This window comes from Rissa tridactyla, chromosome 2 (assembly GCF_028500815.1).
Source record: "Rissa tridactyla isolate bRisTri1 chromosome 2, bRisTri1.patW.cur.20221130, whole genome shotgun sequence".
Lineage (NCBI taxonomy): Eukaryota > Metazoa > Chordata > Aves > Charadriiformes > Laridae > Rissa > Rissa tridactyla.
This window is the reverse complement of record NC_071467.1, coordinates 159261114-159284970: the sequence shown is the minus strand read 5'-3', so window position 1 is coordinate 159284970 and position 23857 is coordinate 159261114. Positions and strand designations below refer to the sequence as shown.

At 43.3% G+C, this 23857-nt stretch overlaps 1 protein-coding gene across 1 annotated transcript in view; it reads left to right on the top strand.

The window, feature by feature from the left end:
* DPP6 (dipeptidyl peptidase like 6) overlaps positions 1-23857 on the top strand; it is a 421502-nt gene that overhangs the window by 255815 nt on the left and 141830 nt on the right. Inside the window, exons 4-5 of the mRNA XM_054193068.1 lie at positions 18488-18582; positions 21284-21358. Of these exons, the coding sequence (XP_054049043.1) occupies positions 18488-18582; positions 21284-21358 (170 nt within the window). The remainder of the gene's footprint in view (positions 1-18487; positions 18583-21283; positions 21359-23857) is intronic.

Sequence of the window (23857 nt, the reverse complement as noted above, 5' to 3'; positions counted from 1 at the left end):
TGTAATAGACTGTGGAGGAGAGCATTTCTGCCATGTAGCTGTTTTGTTCATTACTGCTAGAGAGAATGAAATGAGAAATCAATTTTGCTCTTTTAAAAATTAATATAGTCTGCAGGAGCAAGCTGGGGAGGAGCTCCGTACCTTGGCTTTAGCAGTGCCTCAGTGCCTCGGTGCCCAGCTTCTCCGCAGCGCCGGGGTGCTGGTGGGGCACGCGCGCTGCTGTCAGACTGAGAAAAATCATCATTTGGCCTGTACAGCAACTTCAGGATTTGGAGGAAGAAACGTACCGGAGAAAGTCCTGCTTGTGAAAAATATCACACCCCAGAAAAGCAGAAGTAACGTTGTAGTGGTCAAATAGAGGGGTTTGTTTCTGGTTTTTTTGAGTAGTTTGATGTCTTGAGGAAGTTAAGATTTTCATATGTGCCCAACCCTATGTTTAGGCGCCTCCGTAGGTAACCTAATTTCTCCAAAGCCTGATGAACTCTAAGCATTCCTCAGCGTGTCACCTACTGCTGTTGAGCCCGAGTCAAATGCCCTCCTGAGGTACCAAACTAAGTGGCCTCAGACATTCAGTGCAATAGCTTTATATTTGTTACGTCCCTGCACCATGCTAGGTAGAGTGAGGAGTCCGACCCAGGGACAGGGCCGGTGGCATGAAGGTCACCTGGGAGAGGTGAGATGAAAGGGAGCAAGTGATGAGGAGGGCATCGGCAGCGTCATGCTGCGCCGGGAGGACAGGCTACAGAGTCGCGCAGGGGAGAAGACCAGGCAAGCGGGGAGGTTCCTGGGGGCGTGCAAGGAGGAGCAGGAGCTGGAGTTGTGCAAAGGGCGAAAATGAGCCTGGAAGTCAGTACCATGATGTTGCCTAAGAAATGGCTTCATGGCCTAAGACAAAGAGCTGGAAAATACATTCAATTGCTTGGGTGATATAATAGGGAACAATTTATGAATCAAAGATGGCTGGAAGAGGCAGGAGATGTCCTTGGACTTTACTTCTTGTTTGGGTTCTACCAACACTGCCTAATTCTGTTCCCACTGACTTTTTTAAAAAGAGCAGGACTTCTCCCCTCAGGGAATGTGATGGTCACACTCCACATGTTGGGCCAGCAAGCTTGTTTCCTATATTTTTTGATAGCCATTAGGAAAAACAGATTCCATGTTTCCCTTTCAAGTCCAGCTCCACTAAAATTAGTGCTTTTCTCTCACTGTAACTCAGAAGCGCCGCGGTGCCTCCTGCCAGGGCTGTGCCTGCTAGCGAGGAGAGGCTTTGGGGAATAATTTGAAGATATAAGAGGTGTGAAAGCTAGGACCACTTGGGCTCCTTTGTGTGTTAAATTTGTTTGCCGATTTGAGGTAAAAAATCCATGGGAATTAGGTAGAAGCTGCCCTCTTTGCTCCTCCCCGTCGTCGTGCTTCGTCGCACCAAGGTGCGCAGCAGCGTTTCCCTGGCTCTCTGTTGCCGGTGACTAATACAAAGCTGCTAAATTGAGTGCTGGGTCCTTTTACCCTGCCAGCCAGGCAGACTTACTGCAACTGCACCCAGTTTGCAGAGGGGAGCCTTTTGATTAAAAAAAAAAGGAGAACAGCAGGGATGGAGAGGGGAAGGAAACAGCACGCTGCCCCCGGGAGCGGCTGCGTCCGTGGGGGACTTTTGAAGACGCGGCTCACATCGGCGGTGTTTCTGCTGCTGGAAGAAAAGAAACGCACGCGGCAGTTCTGCCTACGTGCTTAATGGTTTGAATCCAGTTAAAAAAGGATCTGGGTTGTTTTTGTTGTTTTTTTTCATCTCGTTCAGAGCGGTTTGAAATCAAAAGCTGCTGCTCTCTGAGCCGAAGGAAAGGCACTGGTTTTACAGGGGTTTAACTGGGAGAGGGATCAGGTGTTCTCTCAGTGGGTGTTAGTTAAAAATTCAGGTGAACGACTCGAGGTACAGTGTGACCCTGCTAGATGTGTTCCCTGGTTGACACCTGCGAAGCGGGTAATGGTGAGCTCCCAGCGGTCCCCAGCCCCTGGGGAAGGGGGAACTGCTGTGACAGAAATTGTCTTCGATAAGCCGTTAAAAGGATGGTCACAATTGCAGCCCAGCTGGTTGAATTTGTAGTAAAATAAAGTTGTGGGGTTTTTGTTTCCCTTTGCCTCTTCAGAGGAGTATAACACAGGAAAGAGGAGGGAGAGAAGCAAGGAAAGCCATGCTCCTGGGTGATGGAGCAAGCTGGACGCAGCAGTGGGTTGCGGTCTTCTCCCGTGCCCAGGAGGTTGGCAGTGTCTCACCATGAGGAGGGTTGCTTTGGAAGGGAGTAAGAAATATATTTCGTTTAGATCTAGCACTGATAAGAAAATCTGGGCAGATAAGTGGGGAATTCCGTTTTGAACTGTAGGAAAGGAATATCAAGAATGAGGGTTTGTTTGCATGAACGTGCTGAAGGTTTTCCTTACAGTCAGGCTGGTGTAAGGGTGGAGAAGTTTGGGGAAAGGAGTATCTAGGAGATGAGCATCTAGGAAAAATCAGAGGGAAGAGATGAGGTGCATAATTACAGGATGTGCTGGGCAAGAAGCACATTCAAAGGAGGACTGTAGAGGGATGATGGAGAAAGGAGAGCTCTTCAGGGTGTTTGGGCCTCTTGTTAAGAAGCTGATCCTGATTATAATCTAATACTGATGCCTTCAGTAGAGATTTCCAGAAAGGTTTATGTCTTTCAATACAGTCCGTCTTTAGGTGCCTTCTAATTCTCTAGGAGGCAACTTGCTTACTTTTTTTTGTTTTTTTAAAAAAAAAAAGGCAACTTTGCATTTTTCCTACTGCCCTGCCTGACTTTGATTCCTTGTTGAAGATTTTTACGTGGTACAAAGCACATTCTCCTACCTCAGTAGCTTTCCCTGAGAGCTTGCTCCACTGTTCTCAGACACTTGTTGAACGTGGAGTAGTGCTTGCTTAGGATAATTAGAGCAGCATCTATTCTTCCACTTGTTCCTTTTAATGAGCATTAAATAAATATACGATGAGACACCATAATTTCATAATTTCGAGATGGGAAATACTGTATTTCTGGTGATTAAACTTCATATCAGATATTTGTAATTGAAAATTTAGCAGGCAAAGATTTACTTATCTGAGAAAGAAAGTCTCTGGTGAGTTTGGATCTCCTGACTGTATTAAGCTGTTGAACATATAAGAAGCAGTAGGGGATTTTTTTCTTACAAGAAATAGTACCAGACTTATATAATTCATTAAAAGAAATTTAGAATGAGATAATTATCACTGATCAAGGGAATATAATTATACTTTAAAATGTAGATATACAAATCTCACATCAGTGAAAATTCAATTAAGAGCAGCAGAGACCAAATATTTACCCAGCCCAAAATTCTGTTTCCATGAGAAGGGATATGCGTGCGCACAAGGACGAGTAAGAGTCCAGCGAGCTTCACACACTTTTTAGGTTATGGAATTAGCAGTCCTCTTGTAGTTTCCCTATTTAGTAACCCAAAATGTATTTCTCTTCCAAGTCACTTGCTAAGTGTCCTGCAGAGCCTCTTGCATCCACTGTGTCCTTCATCAAGTAGTTTCACCGGCCTGAGTTCCCAGAGGAACTGCTTCCTTCTGCTTACTTGGGAGCTTGCTCCTGTTTGCTTTGCTTGATGGCCCTTAGATCGGTACCTTGGATCATCCTTGTCATTTTGTGAATGTTTTCCATCTCTAATATATCATTTTAGAGAGGACGGGATGGGAACTACACACAAGGATTACATGGAAGTATTGGGCTGGGCTTCTCAAATGTGTTCACATTATTTGAGTTTCATGGCACTTTAAGGCAAGTGCATGCATATAGTATTGTACTGTGTTAGAGTTAAAATCTATAGGTCCCAATACCAAGTTATAGCCCATTGAGTGATCACAATGCCATAAAATCATGCGATAGAGGTCCCCAGCAGGACTTTCAGAGCTTTACGTGACACTAGTGCTGGATCTGTACACATGCCCTATGTTTTAAAACTTATCACTCTGCTGACGTCTCTTTCCATTGCCAGTAATGAGGAATAATCTCTGGTAGAAAATAAGGTGATTCTGTAAATGATCCCGAAACAGAAGTGGTCGTGCACACTGTGAAGTAATCCCTGATTATCAGAGTGTAATACCTCTTCAAAGCCACTTCTAGTCTCGTACTTAGCAGAAAAGAACTCAAGACAACAAGTGTGAAGAAACGAAAGAAGGAAAACAAAAGGCAAGGAAAAGGAGAGTGGGAAACAACTCCCTAGAACATTTGACTGATGGAAAGAAAGAGCTGAACACGTAACCAGGTTTGTGTATGGCTGGGCAGGGAGTTTGCCTCCACAACACCGCCAGCTGGGTATGATTGCTACTTGACTTAAAGTCCCAGCTTCTGGGGACAGGTGACTTACAAAAATACTTACTTTGATACAAAAAGGGAATGAAATAAATCTTAAAACTTTTTTGGTCTCAAAGAGATTATTAAAATTACATGTATTGGGGCCTATAGGAGAGATGGGGAGGGACTCTATGAGGGAGTGTAGCGATAGGACGAGGGGTAATGGTTTTAAACTGAAGGAGGGGAGATTTAGCTTAGATAATAGGAAGAAATACTTTACTGTGAGGGTGGTGAGACACTGGAACGGGCTGCCCAGAGAAGCTGTGGATGCCCCATCCCTGGAGGTGTTCAAGGCCAGGTTGGATGGGGCTTTGAGCAGCCTGGTCTAGTGGGAGGTGTCCCTGCCCATGGCAGGGGGGTTGGAACTAGATGATCTTTAAGGTCCCTTCCAACCCGAACCATTCTATGATTCTATGATGTCTAAATGGCCCTCCAAAGGCTAAACATACTTGGAAAAGGATTCAATGTTTAATTTCATTATAAAGGCTATTTAAAAAAAAACAAGTTTTTTATAGCCTTATTAGTGATTTGTCAACACTTAAGGTTTTTAATAATTCACAAAATCTGGATAATCAGCACATTAACTTTCCAGGAAAGGCAGATGACAATGGCATGGATGGTAAAATTAAACAGTCTAGTAAAAAGACAGTGGGAAATTCCAAAATCTCAAGCCAAAATTGTGAAAAAAATGTTTCAGCTCAGAAGCAATTCCATAAAGGGCAAAATTTTGGATCTACTGGATGAATGGTGATTATTTTGGCATGCATTGAACCTTGTAAAAAATCAACTGTACGTTGCAGGGGTGGTGAATCCAGCAGTTCAAAGAGACTTTGGCCTCATTGCAGTTGCGTTCAGTATGGTCATTTACACAGCGTAAGCCAATGCAGGTGCTGCTTGGAAGTGTTGTCCTTGCCATGTGTGCACTGTAGGAATATTTGAATACCGTGGTACCTTCAGGCAGGCTGAGAAGAGCCGGTAAGAACTCAGACAAACATGTAAAATCCAGCAATTCTGGCTGGACAAAGTGTCTAGAATTTTTCCCAATAGTCTAAGTTATTATCACCCTCATAAACACTTATTCTGTGCTCAGCAGCCAATTTTCCTGTTTCCTAGCAGACAAGAGCCCATACCCAAACCCTGCTCCTGCAGCTGAGGCTGATTGCTCTCCGGGCTGGCAGCATGGGCAGAGCCGAGCCAGCGGGGGCTGAACTGGCCCATCCCTCCATAATCGGGTTCATGGACATATGCTGGGCCACGTGAAGATGTTTTCACTACTGTTTGTTATTGCTTCAGTTGATGAACTGACTCTTCTACAAGACATATTCCTTGGAAGACTTGTGCATAAGCCAGGACCCTTATTAATCATTTGGAGGTATCTTTTACTGCCTTATTTTCCTTCCCGGTGGAAGTGTGGGCTGTGAACTGTGACGTAAAAAATGTCTTAAACCCTTTCTTAAAAATATCACCGAGAGTATGTGTGTATATACATATTTTTCCTATGAGTTCTGTATTTTCCTTCTTCCAGATTTCAATTTCAGAGGCAGCATTTGTGAGGGTTTACTGTTACCTTCTGCCCTGCAGCATTTAGCTAATACTGAACTCAGTAGCATGCATAAGATATGGACTTAAAACAAATTAACCTTTAACATTTATTCTTTATTTCTTTTCTATGTTTAATGCCTCACAAAGGAAGATATTTTTTATAAGTAGAACTATATACCAATAATTTTAGTATTACTGATTTTTTTTCATAATGGGGACGGAATGGCTGATATGGCTAAATTATCAAGACAGAGTAGTACAAGTGTCAAAAACAGGAGAGGGCTTATTAGAATTCCATATTTTGTATTTTCTTTCCTTCTCCTAGGGCAGGAAACTGAGAACATATAATCAATTTTCTGGTGCAATCAGTTTTTTTTAGGGGAAACAATATTGGACTGTATTCAGGAGAGAGCAATACTGAAAATAGCATGTTTTTATCCAGTTTGGGGGACGTTATGACCTTGATCACTACCGTGAGTTTGGGTTGCTCCATCCAAAAAAGATAGATTGTAGTGGGAATAGACATGGTCCAGAGAAGGATAGAGACAATGACAGAAGCATGGAAATGCACAATAAGAATTGCTCTGAGAAACAAAGAAATTGTGTAAGGATATAGAAAATAAAGAAAAATATGAACAAGTCAAGGTCTTTTAATTGAATAAGGACATTCTTTGGGTTTAAAGCCATCTGCTGAAAGTTGTTAACCCATTGAGAACCCAATGAGAAGATTTTTTGGATCAAGATTTTTTGTCCAACCTTTGGACAAAAAGTTGCCCCGGATTCAAGAAAGGACGAGTCATTCTTTTGGTGTAACCATTTTTTATCCATCACACTTAGACCAGGTGTTCGTATCGGCTCTTTTGCTTCAGCACCTGCATCAGCATGTTTGCCCTCTTAGCAGCAAACCACTGCTGATTCAAGACCGTTATCATGCAGGGCAGTGCGTGATGCACGATGTACGTTCCTTGGCAGAGAGAGGACTAGGAGTGCGAACAGGTGAAATAAGAAATTCAGGAACCATTTCTGGGATTTGGTGTGGGGCTCCCCGCAGGAGCTGGCCTGGTCATTGCAGGGAAACTCATTTGGGATGTTAAGGGAAAACTCTTTACTTAGCTGATGCTAATTTTTTGCATTCCCTCATCAGTTAGTTTAAAAACTATGGGATTGTATTTGTAATTGTAAGCTCCTCCTGCCATTAGCGGTTCCCTTGCAGTTGGGTGCGAGGAGTCTCGGCTCCTCTCCAGGTGCTCTTCTTTGCCAGGTCTGCTCCCCAGCATCACATTCGATTATTTATTAATGGTTTCTTGCAAGTGTCGAAAGTGTTTCCATCGGCTTTGTAATATGGTGCCCTCTTGTGACCAGTCTAAAACCAGTAATCACACACCGGTAACCAAAATGTGTAGGATGTTGGATTTCGTGTCTTATCCGCCTTGATTTTCAAAAGCCTGAAGTCAGGGTGATCTGTCCCCAGCCAGATCCCTTCTGCAGCTGGACTTCAGCACAGTCAGACTTTGCCAGACACATCTGAAATGATAGAGTAGCATAAAAGGGATCGTGAAATAATGAAAAGATAATTGAAACTTTATCCACAGCTGTATATACAGAAAATTTGCTTTTTAATATACAAAGATCTCAGTCAGCCAGTACTGAAATTTCAGTACTCTGCCCACGATAATAATCATAAAAAGGAAAAAAAAGGCACTTTATATATTCTTTCCCTCCATCATGGCCACTAACAAATGTAATTTGTTTGGGGGCAAGGAGAAGGAGGCAAGGAAATGCACAGAGGAATTAAGAAAGCAAGCCGTGGGGTCGCATTTTAAGGAAAATTTATTCGTGGATTCCTTTTATTCTCCACGTCAAACGGATTATTACATTTACGTGTAACACTTTGGGTTATGCGCTCCCCTGTGTGAAGCCGAACTAAATGAGGCAGGCAAGACCCGGTGCGTTTGGCCGAGAAGGAGAGGGGTCACCGAGCGGTGCTGCGCTGGCCTGGGGGACAAGCAGGGAGTGCTCGGAGCAGCGGTACCTGCACGGAGCAGGCAAGGTGGGGACGACAGCCAAGCAGGAATGGCAGCTTGGGCTCTCCTGTGAGCTAGCAACTACTGTGGCAAAAGCCCTGCAGGTTTTATACTCCCGATAAAATCCGTGTCACTGTGTATTTGGAGCTGTGCCACGTGACGGAGCAGGGACGAGCTGTTAGACACTACCTGTTGTTTGCACTTTATTTTGCTGTTTAGGCACGTGGTGAGACCGTGCAAAAAAACCAACACGTGGGATGTGGCTAAAGGCAGCAGGGACCGTTTCCTGGGAAATTAGCTTTTTTTTTAGGGTTAAATTGCTCTTGGCCTGTGCTGAATGTGGGAAGTTTCTTGGCAGGGTATCAAAGGGTTGAGTATAATCTGGTATCGCCAGCTGTCCGGACTCGGGTAACCTAGGGGTCATCTGCACTTTTCCTGTTATAACATCTAGGGTTTGAAGAGCACGTGGCAGGAGCACAACTGAACAGGAAAAGAAGATGGCAGAGAATTTTTGAGGAAGATTTCTCAGCTCTGGAATGCGTTAAAGTCAGCTCCGTGTGCCGCAAAGCCCCCACGCTGCTGTCAGTCATTGCAGAGAGAGAAAGCGAGGGCAGCAAGCAACAAGATGTACGTTTTTACTGTTGTTGTTAGGATTTTTGCAGCAGTTTTGTAATCGGGATGATTTGCCCTGGGTGGAGTCAAAATGGATTTACGCAGAGGATTTCTCATTCATTTTTTTCCTAATTGTAGTGTCTCTCTTTCCCCCCCCTCCACGTGTTATAAAAGCAGGTAGAAGCAGGGAAGAGGAGTTATTTGAAGTTGAAACGAGTTCTCTGTTTCTCACATGGACTTCAGCTTTTCATGCCTGTGCCACTAAGCCGTGATCGGAGCGTACAGAGTTCCCAGAGTGGGGCTCTTTGAAGCGGAGTTCAGTCTCGCAAATGAGAGGCAGCTGCAGAATTGTGTCTGGTTTCAAATTTGGGATTGAAATTTCAAAGTTGTGCTCTGCCTGGGTTTCAGGCTTGGTGCAGAGGTCAATGAGATTGAATAAGCTTTTTTTTTTTTCTACATTTGGATCTTGAAAGATTTGGGATTAGACAAATAAGAAAAACAGACTGGCATTACTGACTTTTATAGTTTTAAGTTTTCCCAGGACTCTGTCTTCTTTGAGCTTTTGGCAAGTTGATTTACAAGCCTACGAGAGATGCACCTTGATATGGGAATTTTCCTGAGCTCTAGGTGTGTTTTATTTTACTAGTACTACTGTGAAAGCACTATATTGGTGCACCAAGTGCAACTGCATTGAGGTGATGAGCAATTAAAACCACTCGTGCGTAATAAAGCACATTCTATCTTGTTGCACTTACTTAATGTAACAATGCGACGTGTTATACAGCATTTAACTAAATTACGGTAAATCACCTATTTAAAGAAGTTTTCCTTTCAGACTCTCATAAAAAAAGAATTGCTGGAAACAGTGAAAGGATAATGACCCATAATGCCAGAAAGATAAAAATGGCATTTGAGTTGTCTCCTGGAATTAAAGACTGTAGCGATGTCGTTAAAGGCAAGCTGTTCTCTCCTGTTGCTGCCTTGCATCAGCATCACAAAGTGTAACAGGGTCTTGCTTATTTCTGCGCTGCAGAGTAGCAAAGCTGAAGAAAAAGGAGTTGCTGGCGGAGGGCGGGTGGATTGAATCACACACAGAATGGTTTGGGTTGGAAGGGACCTTAAAGATCATCTAGTTCCAGCCCCCCTGCCATGGGCAGGGACACCTTGAAGGCAAAAAGCCAGGGGGCTGTGACGAGTCACAAGTGCCAAGGTCTATGAGGACCTAAGGACCAGCTCTCACTGTGGGTGGGGTGAAGCTGGGGGCACGGAATGGGGTTTCGTTGCCGTTCACCACTTGTGCTCCTTCCCTCCCTCTCTCTCTGTTATCCCAGAGCCCGGTACTGCAGCAGCAGGGGACAGGGGATGGGAAGCCTTCCCTGCATTTTCTCTCTGGGAAGCAGCTTGATATCAAAAGAAGCTTGGCTTCTGCTTTGGGGAGGGAATTTCAGATTCAGTCATTTATGGGCACGTGCTCTAAATATCAAATAGATGCGCTGCAGTATGTCTAGAAAGAACAACAAATCGTAATACTAAATGCATCGTCACAATGGTCATCTTTTCCGCTTGAATTTGGGATTGCATCTGCCTGGACACCTGAATAGGCTTCCATCGGGGACTGATTGTGCTTTTATTTTGCATTATGTTCTGCGTGGTTAAGTTTTACAGCAGTTAGCGAGCATGCGTGGTCCTAGCGTTTGTTGAACATCCATTCCCCGTGCTTTTCTGAGTGAACCCTACCTGCCCCAGGGAGCGCAGGACCTGAGGGGGCCACTCTCCTACATGACTCCAGTTAGGCAGATATTGTCTTGTATGAATCAATGATCCTGCGGGCTACTTGATAAGATACATTTTCCCCCTTTCATGAAAGCAAAGTAAAATAAGTGTTTCCCAAAGCCTGCCTGTGTTCATCTTTCTCCCTGTTCACATCATGCTTGGCTTCCTGCCTCTTGTTTGGTGCTTCTTGTTAATGTTTGCTGGGTTGTTTTTTTTCTGAAAGCTTTTATTTCCTCTGTGAGTTTACCCTGTTCTGTCGTTTTCCTCTCCGCTTCCTCCGAAACCTCAGTCTCTCTCTCTCTCAAAACCGGTCTCTGAAGTTAGCAGGCCTGTGCTTGTGCTGCATCTGGCAGGGTTAAGGGTTTTTTTTAAGGTCCTGGTCCTGCGCACAGCAGCCTGTTAACCTCAGATTGTCCTATTTCCTCCCCCGTGTCACTCAGAAAGCACTTTTTTACAGGAAATCCTAAGTCCCCCCCGGTTTGCTTTCCATGCGAGACGCTCACATGCGGATGACTGTACTCAAGGTGTTTGCCTGGTGCTTTGCCTGGCGTTGACGCGCTGCTCTGCCCCCCGGGGCCCTGCTGCGTGTGGGCTGGCTTGTGGGGGCAAATGCCGATAGTCACAGCAGCGAACAACCCCCTCTGCCGAGCCCACAGCCTGCCTGACTACCTAGTTTGGTCCTGACACCGTTCCCACAGAAACATACTGTATTTCAGTGTAAACTGGCAGACTCCCCTGATCCTGCAAACATGGGTAATCACTACAAGCTGGTATTATTTTTCCTATGTGTCACAGGTGTGCTGTGGATAGTCCGGATTTTCTCTCTCCAGCCAGACCCTTCTCTTTGGCCCCGGGGTATGTGTGCTGGCGGTGAGGGCTGTGAGATGCCCCAGGAGCCGCCCGAGGAGCCCACCTACTCCTTTCCCCACCTCTGGTCTCCATCCACTGTGCTGGGCGTCACTTGGCCCTTCAGAAAACTTGTTGGGATACTAAACAAGCAGAAGTTGTTTGTTTTTTTAATTTGATTCCACTGCCTCATCCTCATTTATTATTCCAAATGAATACGACTGTATTCATTTGGACATGTAGTACATGTCCATGTTGCTAGTCTGAAAATACCAACTCTGTCTGAAAAAACATCTGTCCTACTGTTGCAACCTTCCTGCCTTTTATCTTGTTAGATGGTAAGTGCTAACTAGTTGTATCCCATCAATACTGGCCTGGGAGGACTCCAGGAAACCCTCGGCTGGTTCGGGTGCTGCCATCGTGTCAGCAGAGGAGCTCAGCCTGGCTGAGTGCGGAGTGATGCCCTGCACTGCGGCAGACAGGGCTGCAGGGCTGGTGGAAGGCTCGTCCTTCGGATGTCACATAAAATTCTAAAATCATAGAATGCTTTAGGTTGGAAGGGACCTTAAAGACCATGTAGTTCCAACGCCCCTGCCATGGGCAGGGACACCTCCCACTAGATCAGGCTGCTCCAAGCCCCGTCCAGCCTGGCCTTAAACACCTCCAGGGATGGGGCATCCACAGCTTCCCTGGGCAACCTGTGCCAGTGCCTCACCACCCTCACAGTAAAGAATTTCTTCCTAATATCTAATGTAGATCTACCCTCTTCCAGTTTGAAGCCGTTACCCCTTGTCCTTTCACATATCCTCCCCATCTTTCCTGTAGGCCCCTTTCCAATACTGGAAGAGACTATAAGGTCTCCCTGGAGCCTTCTTTTCTCCAGGCTGAAAAACCCCAACTCTCTCAGACTGCCTTCATAGCAGAGGTGCTCCAGCCCTCTCATCATCCTCGTGGCCTTCCTCTGGACTCGGTCCAACAGGTCCATGTCCTTCTTGTGCTGAGGACTCCAGAGCTGGATGCAGTACTCCAGGTGGGCTCTCACCAGAGCGGAGTAGAGGGGCAGAATCACCTCCCTCAACCTGATGGCCATGCTTCTTTTGGTGCAGCCTAGGGTATGGATGGCCTTAAACACCCGACAACAGCTTTTCTTTTTTGGAAGAGAGAGGGTGATGACATCAGGCTCTTGACTGGCTTCCCACTGCAGTAATTGGCTTCATTGGGTTGAATAGGATATGGATTTTTCACTTCTCGCAAAGCTCAAAGGACTCCTTCAGGGTTTCTAACCCCGCTAACATCAGAATCAAACTGCCTGCCAGCTGGGTTGCACCCAAGGTCACGTCTAGCAAGGACCTTCCTACAGCAGCAGGGATGAGAAATAACAGCAGAGTGCCCAGTCCTCTCCTGGTGGCCCCGTGGCATTCGCCATGCCAGCGCAGAGCTCCATCCCAGCAGCGCACGTGGCCTGGTGCAGTGTGACCTCGGTCCCTGGGGCGCGATGTGGGATCGCTCCCGTGGGGCAAGCTGACATCTGCTCTCTTGACGAGGCATAATTTGTTTGCCAGCCTTGCTGGTTATGCTGGTATCTGGAGGCTCATTTATCTGAAATGGTTCAGAACAACTTCAGGATTTAAATTTCCTTTATTCACCAATCTCCCTTAATCTTAGGGATTGAGAACGATAATTCCCCCGATGCTGACTTTCATCAGACTGAGACTCATTCAATTATCTTTCACGTCTGTTGATCTGAAACTGCAGGACTTGAAAAGTTGCCTTTTCCTCTAAGTCTGTGGCTTTAAATGACTGGAACTGTCCTAACAGTCCTGACGCTACTTTCTGCCTTTCAGTAACTGTGACTGCTGACTTGCCGCATGTGAATTTCATAACTTTTTTTCCCCACCTTTCATTCATCAGTTGCTAAACTGATAGAAAATTACAATTTTATTAAAAATACATATTTTTAGAGCGGGATTTAAATTCTTATTCCTTCCCGTATTTTATCACATAGTTGTGCTTTCCATAATCTCTGACAAATAATGAAAATTCTTCTCAAAAGCATGTGGGTCCTCCTATTATCTTATAAGCCAGTCTCTCATCTCTGATAGTGTGTACTTACTTAGTCACATCAAAGAAGCTGCACAGCCGTAAATTTGTGAGCACTGACGCAAATCTCTGTTCCTGTAGCTGGATGTAATTCCTTCAGCTTCTTTGCACCACCAGCATTCAAACTTTTTCTAGAGGTAAAATTTTCCCAAACCTTCTTGTCCACTCTGATGAGCTATTTAATCTGGTGCCCAGTTTGACACATAGCAACGTAAAAAGAAATGGTGTTGGTTCAGGCAACTGCTTCTGGTTGAGCTGGTGAGGGACTTTTTAGGATGTCGGGTAACGGTAGGACTAGAGGGAATGGATTAAAACTAGAGATGGGTCGATTCAGACTGGATGTTAGGAAGAAGTTCTTCACCACGAGGGTGGTGAGACACTGCACAGGTTGCCCAGAGAGGTGGTGGATGCCCCATCCCTGGAAGTTTTTAAGGCCAGGCTGGATGGGGCTCTGAGCAACCTGATCTAGTGGGAGGTGTCCCTGCCCATGGCAGGGGGGGTTGGAACTAGATGATCCTTAAGGTCCCTTCCAACCCGAACCATTCTATGATTCTCTAGCCCAGTGTTGGGTCGCTAACCGTGGCAGTAGCCGATGCTATGTTAGACCTGAGGCTGGCCCCTTTCAGTGGTCCATAATGAGGCACCCCTGCATTAGGGATGACAGAGTGTATATCCTGCCTATTTCCTTTAATATCTGTCAGTTCATCAGTTGTCCATAAATTTTTGTACTCCCTTGTTTTATATGATGGCAAAGGATCCATGTTGTCTTGCACTCTTGGTGGCGCCCAGCGTTTTGTTGACTGTTTAGGCTGCCTCTGCATATTGAACTGATGATTCGGGGTCCCCAGATGATACCAGCGATGGCCTCATGATCCTTCTCCTGAGTTTCAACTGCCCCTTCCAGGTTCAGCATCACGGCAGCACCAGTGGGCACGTTTCCAGAGACCCCGTGCTTTTTCTGATGGTAAAACCTTGGGAAGGGTTGGCCAGGAAAATGCCTGAAAATGCGAAACCTGCATTGCAGCCATAGTGCTTAATGCATTATTCTCTGAAGAAATTTTGTCTCGTTTTGCCCTAAACAAGAGACGGGTGGGGAGAGCTGCCCGGGGAAGCAAACCCACGTGCGGGCTGGTCCTGGCGAGGGCTCAGTGACTGCAATGGACACGAGCTCCCTGTCGCTAGATCTGTTTTCTCTCTGTGCGTATTTCCTGACCGAATTTAAGAGAGATGTGTACAGAGAAGCTGGGTAGCTCTGACACTGCAAATACATCATCGGTCTTGGGTTTCCTGATTTCACCCGTTCTGCCTGGCAGGTTTTTAAAAATTTCTGCCGAGGCTCCCCCATTCCTCTGCGCTGACTCTGTACGGCACCAAGGCTGCTCCGTTATTTCCAGTAATCACTGCTTTTTGTAATCAGTCACTTTTGTAAGCGTGACTGCATATCTGTGTCTACACTCGCAGACACATAATGTATTCTACCAACCAGACAATTTCCTGGAAGTTGAAAGAGGGGGAGGAGTTGGCGAAGTGAACTCTGCTGTTGAAGAAATCCATTATATAATGGAATAAATGGCTTTATGCCTGAAAGTTACAATTTTCAGCATCATTTACACTGAACACCAGCCCCAAAGAAAGGCAGGTATAAAAAATGAGATGCAGCGATGACCTTTATCAGCTGTGGTGACAACTATAAATCAGGCTGCAAATTCTCATCAGCTCGCTGGACAGAATTCATTACAGGCAGAGGCTGCTGCATTGCTTTTTGTCTTTGATTGAGACATGTCCCATTTAAATAAACGCTCTTGCACCGGAACAAATCACACATTTCAAAACAGAAGTCCAAGAATATTATTCATTGATTCTTTTGAGGACTAAGATAATACGACTTACAGGCCAGATAAACCTCACAGCGTTTTGCTTGGAATATAATACAGATCAATTTGTTCTTCTCTTAAGCAGACCAATTTTCTGTTCATTAATTCAGATGCTGTGCTGATGGCTTGTATTGAATATAATAGCAAGATTTACAGCCATAACAAATCAGCGCTGCTTCATTTATTCTTCCTTTTTCATACCAGAAGTACACGCAGCAGATTAGCACCTCGTTTTAAACTTGTTACACTTTAACAAATAGTGGGAAAGTCTTTCATCTCCTACTTCCAACTATGGAGCAACTTTTATGTAATCATCTTGAAGTTTCACAGTTTATTAAAATGTTATGGGTTTTTTGGAGCATAGAGAGCGATAAAAGTTTAGTAGTGGTGTCATTACGGGCAGTAATGTAACTTGTATCAGTTCATGCAGTGCTCAAGAAACGGCTACCAAGTATTAACAGCCCCACAGACTCATTAGATTAATAAGCGACTTTACCTGTGTACTGAACTTCGAGCTCAGTTTCATTGCTAGTTTTTTCTGTAATTAGGAAACATCCTGAGAGGCTTACAATTATCCGAAGGCTTCTCTGGCTATATTTAAAATGTGAATTTTCTTTCTAGAACTTAGTATGTAATGGGAAAACATTCTGTGTTGGTGATTATTAACGCAGTAATCTTTTGCAAAATGCCTGATAATTAGGTAATATTCTGTCTCTCAAATTAGTTATTGCTGTTATTTCTGGAATACCTGAAAATAAAAATTTGGACGGTATACTTTCCACATATAAAAAATGATGCTCCAGCCTTAACGGCCTAAGGATATAAAGGCAAGGTGTGTAGGGAGCATTAACGCCTTTTATTGTATCGCTTCCTAAATTGCTCCATAAAGGCATTCCCTAAGGATCTGAACACAGAAGCTGGAAGGTAAAATTGTAAATAAATCGCTGCTGGATCAGACACCAGAAATCATCTCTGCTGGTGTCTGGCCCGGGACAAGGACAGATGCTTAGGGAAGATTTTAAAAAGCAAGTAAATTTCTCAAGGTGATAATTCAGGAAATGCTTCTAGTGCCTCGCGATCTCAGGTTCCAGGGCTTTCTGAAAAGCGTCTCCCCTCAAGACCCATAATCTTTGATGGATTTTTCTTCCATTTTTCTAATTCTTGCCTGGACCCATATGCAGCCCTGGCACCCGCTCTACCTCGGGCCTGTGACTTCCACAGCTTATTTACTGTCGGTGTGAAGAAATAATCCCTTTTATTAGTGTTGAATCTGTCTCTGACTGGTGTCATTTAATGCCTCCTAATATTTATTTTGGAAAAGGCAGGGAACAAGCATTCGTTATTTATCTCCTCCGTGCTACCTATGACTTTTTTGACTTCTGCCCTAGTTCTGTTCACTCACTTCTTTTACAGGTTGAAGAATCTTAGTTTGTTCAGTCATAGATCATATGTAGTAGTATTTTAAAGTTCTGAATGTGATCAGGCATGCTTATGAAAATGCCATGCCCTTGGACAACACTGCAGAACTAATGACAAAATCTTAATACTGTCAAATCCAAACAGGAACTCGGTTCATTTTTCTTGTCTCAAATGTGAGTCTCAATCTAATTCAGATCCTGCATTTTTTATTCAGGACCAAAGGTGCTGATAAAATTTATTCCATAATTAAAAGAAATAGATGCTTGGAGAACTTTGCCTATGAGCCTGAAGGGCTGCTGCTGTGATTTGGACACTGAGAATCTTAAGTCGCTAAAATCTTGCCTGGAGAGGATCATCTGTATTGCAGCAACAGTTTGGCCTCACACAATCTGATTCATCCCAGTCTCAAAAAAGATTTTTTCTTCCTACTCTTATGTGTGAAACTGTGATATGTAGGAGATGACTGTTTTTATTGATAGTAATAAGTAGAGCGTAGATGCTTTTCATGTGAACTTCCAGAGCATTTTACGAAGTTGGTTAATGACTGTGGTAGAATTGTTATCACCGGCTTAGAAATTCAAAAAAGACTGAAACATGGGTAAGGAAGGAGTATGGTAGGTCTGTACACCGAGGTTTTGGAAGAACTGGGTGTCTGTAATTGGTGTGGTCTTCAGCAGGTTACCCCGAGCTGGGCAGTGCACAGGTGGTTGTGGTTACAGTGATTTGGGTCTGTGCTTTTATGAATATGATAGGATTTAAACTCATCTTTGACTGATCCCAGAACAACTCATAGGTAATGTTTAGCCATTCTTGTGTCCCTAACACTTGTGGATGCACCATGGTAGCCACCTTGTGGTGGCCACAGTGAGGGTAGGCAAGGAGGAATTGTTTCCTTGGCTGAAACTGGAGGCAGAACTTTGGTAGGATCCATTAGTTCTCAATCTTAGTTTAGCCAGGTTGCAAAACACCAGTAACCCTACTCCTGTGTCAAAAAAAGCTGCTGAATCTTTTAATGGCAGTGTGCTTGGGAAATGTTTTATCCATATTTTATGTTTTATCTGTGGGGCAGTGCATGTAAGCACTGATCAGACTTGAACTTCAGTTTATGGCATCTGACAAGATGACAATACTTTATTGTAATGTTTTTTTCATCCTGAACATTTGACCTGCCACCCAAACCTCATTTGGAGTCTCTTTCATATGTCTGCCCCAGCCTTTCTGTCACATAGGTTTTGAGCTTTGAGAGCTTGAGACTATCTCCTGCCTGTGCAACAGCTACTGGAGGAGACTCTTGTCCTTGACCAGATGTCCTGAGAGCTGGAGAAGTCCCAAAGTGCAATAGGAGCAGGCTGATTTGTCTTCTTCTATGTGAAAATGTCAGTTTCTTTGCATGCCTCTCCTTCCCTTGTAAGTTTGCAGGACAAATGGTGGAGTCGGAAGATCTGCCCAATATTAGGTTCCAGAATCTGCTTTGTTAGAAGGTGGTTTGCCTTTAACTTTCAGACACTTTCTAGGCATCTGGCTTATTAAACTCCTACAGAGACTGAGGATCTTGGAAACCTTTAAGCATAAGGAATGTTTTTTGGCCTTGTTTTTTTCTACACTAACAATATAGCAAGCTGTGTATGTACTTTCCAAACAGGTCGCGCTCTTGCATTCAGCTCTGGGAAAGTGTGGCAGAATAAACATGAGACAAACACTAACCATGTTGTTTAATGACAATCTTGGAAGCCACTTTAACATCACAGCAATGTCTGCATTAAATATATATATATATATATATATATATGTATCTGTGTTCTTTAGAGGAAAGTTCCCAGCAGTCCTTTTGATTCAAGCCCATAATTACATTCTACACAAGCAGACAATTTCAGGTTTCCTTAATGTTCTTTTCTTTTCCTCCTTGCAGATAATGAATTCATTTACAGAAACCAGAATGGCACAGTGATTCTGAGGAATGTTGAAACTAACAATTCAACAATATTAATAGAAAACAAAAAAATTGTAAGTATTTCCTATAATGAGTAGCAGAATTTCACAGTTCTCTCGCAGTTGGATCAGTAAAGCAGAAAATGACTTGGGTTTCAACTTCATGTATTGTCAAGGAGAAGCAATACATTGGTAATACTATGAGCTACACAATGACTGATAATGTGAAACTGAGCTCCAGCTTTGGTTATAATTCTGCAAGCTCAGTTTCTTTCATGCTACAGGAAAGTATCATATAGATATTTGAGGCTAGTCTTGCATATCATATATAATTGAAAGATGCATAATTCTCAGCGTTGCGTGCTTAATAGAAAAGACAATTGATACAATTTACTGTCTGTTGGTACCATTCTCCACGCAAATACTTATTTTTTAATTTGTGGATTTGCAGATTTTTCTTGCCTAATGGTTGAAATGTAATTTCAGTGTTGTTAATGAATAGTGTTGATGGATGGAAATGGTTTGCATATGAGAGAAACCCTAAGAAGTTATTGGGAAAATAAGTTAGTAGGTGGCTATTAAAATGAATGAAAAGAAAATAGACCCACAGCTGATACAGAGTATTATTTATAATGATGAAAGTGTTTTGTAGCATGGTTTTTTGTAGTAGAGGAAGCCAGCATTGTGTCAGAAGTTAGAACATTAAATGTCAGAGCGTTTTCAATATTTCCTGTATGAAGTTAATTTCCGAAGTAAAGTACACTTAACATTTGCTCCAACCATGAGATATGAATCACGTCGTCCTTGTAAAATTGTCACTTATGCAGTGACAAAACCTGCCTAAGGTTTTGATCAACTTGAGGTGTTTTTGTGTTTTTGTTGTACTGTATCATTGCCAAACTACAAAAGCAGACGATAGCTAACAGAGACTTACCTTAATGACCTAAGATCTGTAGAAAACAGCTTTAGAAACTCAAAAGCTAAAAGTAAATCTACAAGAAAACTATAAAACCACATTCCAGGTTGATTTTGCAGTATGAGGATATGACTCATACAAAGCTCAAGTAATATTAATTCTTTTTTTAATGAGACAAAGAATTTATCACTGAATTATTATTGCAGGACCCAACCTTAAACTTCAAGTGCTGCCATATAACCTTCAACTTTTCCTACATCATATGCAAACTTCTTTCACCACAGCGTAACCCCTTTCTTTACAGTTCTGCTAAGGGTAAAGGAATGGGCTGGCTTCCTTTAATGTCAAGGTCTGTTGAAGTCAAACTGCTTCCATTTGGCCTCTGTTTATTCCCCTGGTTTTTAATTTTTGTCGTTTGTAAGAAGACCACACTGTTACAAGATAACCCTACTTTTTCATGCCATGGCCTCCCTTCTACCCTTGCTCCTCTGCCCTCTCGGTAAATAAATCTGCAGAAGATCACCTCCAGATGAATCTCAAAAGTCCCAATACAAGAGCTGATGTTATGCCTCATCCAGGAACATTGTCCTTGTCCTCTTCTTTCCCAGCCCTCGGTCAGGAAAACTTCTGCTACCTTGGCACGTTTTCCTTTCTCCGTGTTATTAATAGAACAGTAAATAAAACCTGTCTTCATGCTGACGCTGCTGGCTCTCACGCTCCCCTGTCACCCCCATCCTGATCCATGCTGGCCTATCAACCCACCAGGTTGCCCAGAGAGTTGGTAGATGCCCCAGCCCTGGAAACAGTCAGGGTCAGGTTGGACGGGGCTCTGAGCAACCTGATCTAGTTGAAAGTGTCCCTGTTCATGGCAGAGGGGTTGGACTAGATGGCCTTCAAAGGTCTCTTCCAACCTAAACCATCCTGATTCTGTGATCGGTCCCCTCTGCCCATGGCTGTCCCCTGGGCTCCCCACGAACCACCGCCAGCCTTGCTGGCCTTGGGGAGGACTCTCCCAGTGGGATGCTGTGCATTTCCCTGCAGGCTAAATTCCCTCTTCCAGTTTGGTATTCGGGAATCTCTCAAGGACTTGCATCTAATTTGTTATGTGAGAGGAAGAGATGTAAAAGGCAGTGGCTGAGCGGCGTGTTAGTGGCATCTCTCTTGACCTTGGTGCGCCAGCAATGTATTATATTGAAACCTTGGAAAGGAGAAGGGATGTCTGCAAGATACAAATGATAGATGGAGTAGGGAAAAGGTAATTCCTGACAAGTCTGAGATATTTTGGCATCTCTTCTTGTTAATAAGGCTTACAGCGCAGCTTTTTGCAGAACCTAGGTCAGGGTGCACCTGGAAAGCTGTATCACCACATCATCCCACAGATTCTTTTAACTGGGTAAAATGGGATCATTTTCCTCAGCGTTGTCTTAATTGAGACGGGTGGTCATGTGTCTTTATAATATTTTGCTCCAGCAGGTATTTACTGTTTGTTATCTCCAGCACTTTGGCCAGTGACTGCAGGGAAGGAGAGGGAATTAACAAATTCACATTTATCAGGGTTTTCTACTACCTGCTGCCCGCAGCTGCCCCACCAGCCACTGAGCAGTAGGTTTGTAAGGAAAATTCCGGTTATTTTGAGGTAGTTGCCTGGTCTGAGTTACAATGCAGTTATGCTTTCTCTTATGGGAGCATATGTGTTCCCACATAACATTTCTGGTTTTTGAAAAGAGATGTGATGTATTATTTTTTAAGACAGTCTGGCAATACTCTTCATTGTTAGAAACAGGGTCATAACAATTAGTTCTAGATATTATTGATTTGAAAACTGAAAAATATATATTCAATGTCTGATTTCTTTTCTAGGTCTCCTTAAAGGCTATTCGATATGAAGTGTCACCTGACCGGGAATATGCACTTTTTGCTTTTAACGTTGAACCAGTAAGTAAATAGATTTGATTTCAAAATACACAGCCAGTGGCAAGCTTTTTTTTTTTTTTGTTTGGTTTTCCCACTTCTATGCCAGTAAAATCATATTTTAAATTAATTGCTTCCTATGAAACAAAGAAACCCCCTCACTTAGATATTCTGAAAGCATGTCATACTGCCATCTAGTAGAGGAGAAAGGTATAAATTGCACCGTAGAGGAAACACTGTCGTTACCAGGGTTTTATAGTCTTTGTGAGGGGGATTGTAAGGACATGTCTTTGCTACAAGAATTTCTATTCCTCTTCTGCGTAATTTTTTTTCCATGGTGCCTTTTTCAGTCACGCTATAAATTTCTTCCCAAGAACAAAAAGCAACTGTCAGTGTCTCCCACAACTGAAATAATACATTAATTATGGTGTCACCGATCCCAGTGCTGCAGTTAGGCTTGAGCTATCACTTTCATTATAAATCCTTTCCTTCAGAGGATTAGGTATAAATCATTTGTAAGAAATCACTGTTGAGTTACTACTAAGTTTTAGATTAGGGTGAATTTTCTACAAAACTTCAAAAGAGAGAAGTGTAATGAGTCATTTTTAAATGATGACTAAAGTATCAGACACATGGGAAGTAGTTCTTGGGCATGAATAATATTTATTTTCTTTTTAAATTCTGCTGGTATAAGACCTGAAATGTTTGAATGATAGCTATGCTGTACTACTTGGGTAAACTAAAAGCCCCATACATTTTGTTTCCATAATCTAGAATTGCACCAATTTCTCAAAATGGAAATAATTCATTCACCAGCAACTGTAATTCTTCATCCATAAAATAAATCTAGTTTCAGCTGCTAACCAAAGGCAATTTGTTGCTCCTTTAGGTAGTAGAGGTTGTGGCTCTGTTGCTCATCCTATTTCTCTGCTGTCATCTGTGGAGTTATTCCTCACTCACAGTGGTATAAAAGTCAGGCGAACCATGGTTAGCGTTAGAAAAATTTCAAATAAAGCTGTATCAGAAACTTTAGGGGTAATGCGTAAAGACTTTTTGCTGGGAAATCATTCTTGGTGCAACTTCACTAACCCGAAGCTTAGCAGAGCTCTAGGCAGAGATGCATGTGGAGGTGTTAAGTCAAGTCTAAATATGAGGAAGACAGCCTAAAGGCCCCTGAGCAAGGAAAGCCTTTGCCTGAAAGACCCCCTTGCCCTGTGTGCCAGAGGGGTTTTGTAAAATTCAGTTCTTTTAGTGGAGATTGGCCTTTGGCTGTGGAAGCCCTGTGCTGACACTGCTCAGATGCATTGCGCGAGCTGGAAGAGCCCTGAGTAGAGAGGGCTTCCTCAGCTCCTCTGAGAGCGAGAGAAAAATTCCTATAACAAGAAAAAATATAATGAGAGAAAAAAATTGGTTCCTAAAAAGCAGTAGTTAGAAGTTCCCTTTTTGTTCTGAACCTTTACCCATCAAAAGGGCTGCACATTCAGAACATCTGCAGGAAGCACAGTTACAGAGGCTTTTGCAGCCCAGGCTTTGCTTGCCGCCTGCAGAGGAACACTTGATGCAGGCAATGGAGGAAGAGCAGGATGGAGATGGAAAGGGATGGGCTGGACATGTTTCCTCCACATCCTCCTCTCTACATTGCAGTGCTTGCAGAGCTGTGGTTTTGGGGTGAAGGCAAAACATGGGGTTGAGATGCCCAGCTGGAGAGGAGCCAGGTGCTCCCTTCCTTACACCACGTTTTCTTCCAGAAAGGAAAACCCGAGGTGGCAAGCTGGAAACATGGCCTGAGGATTAGGGGGTTCGACTAGATGACCTTTAGCAGGTCGCTTCCAACCCAAACTATTCTATGATTCTATGATTTCAGGATGTGACCAGACATGTGTTCAGTGTAAAAAAGCATTGCAAATTGTTCAAGTATTCATATATGAGATTATGATAGCAAAAGTCTACTGAAATAGTCTTCTGAAAAAAACCAAAACAACCCCCACCTTTTTCCTTTAAGATCCATGCTTACAAAGGATACAAAGATATTTGTTTTTAAGCAGCATGCTAAGAGGGGTAGTAAGATTTACTCTTGAACATTGCATCCCTAAGCCATGATGGGTGGCTCTTTGTTTATTAAAGTTGCAATAACTGTTAAATTACTTATTCAGCTTTCTTCTCACTTGGTATGCAGACTGTGGCTACAAATAATTGCACGTTAGTTAGCTTTTCACATTTTCTGCATTTCAAACTGTATTCTTGGACAAAATTCAAATTACGCTGTTTTCTGCAACACAAGAAATTGATTAGCAAAGCCTTGGGCAGTTGTCCTTGTTGCAAAGTCAAAAGGAAATTTCAGGAAATGTATTGGCAAAGGACATTTGTTTTAAGTTTAATTCTACAAATACATTCAAAAAGAAAATTCTTGAAACTATCGTGGACTCATTTTATAGGTGTCAGAAAGCATTGCTTTATTTTTTTGACATTTAAAAGTGTGATGGTTGTGATGGTCGTGCCTTTTAATTGGTTGTAAGCATAGAT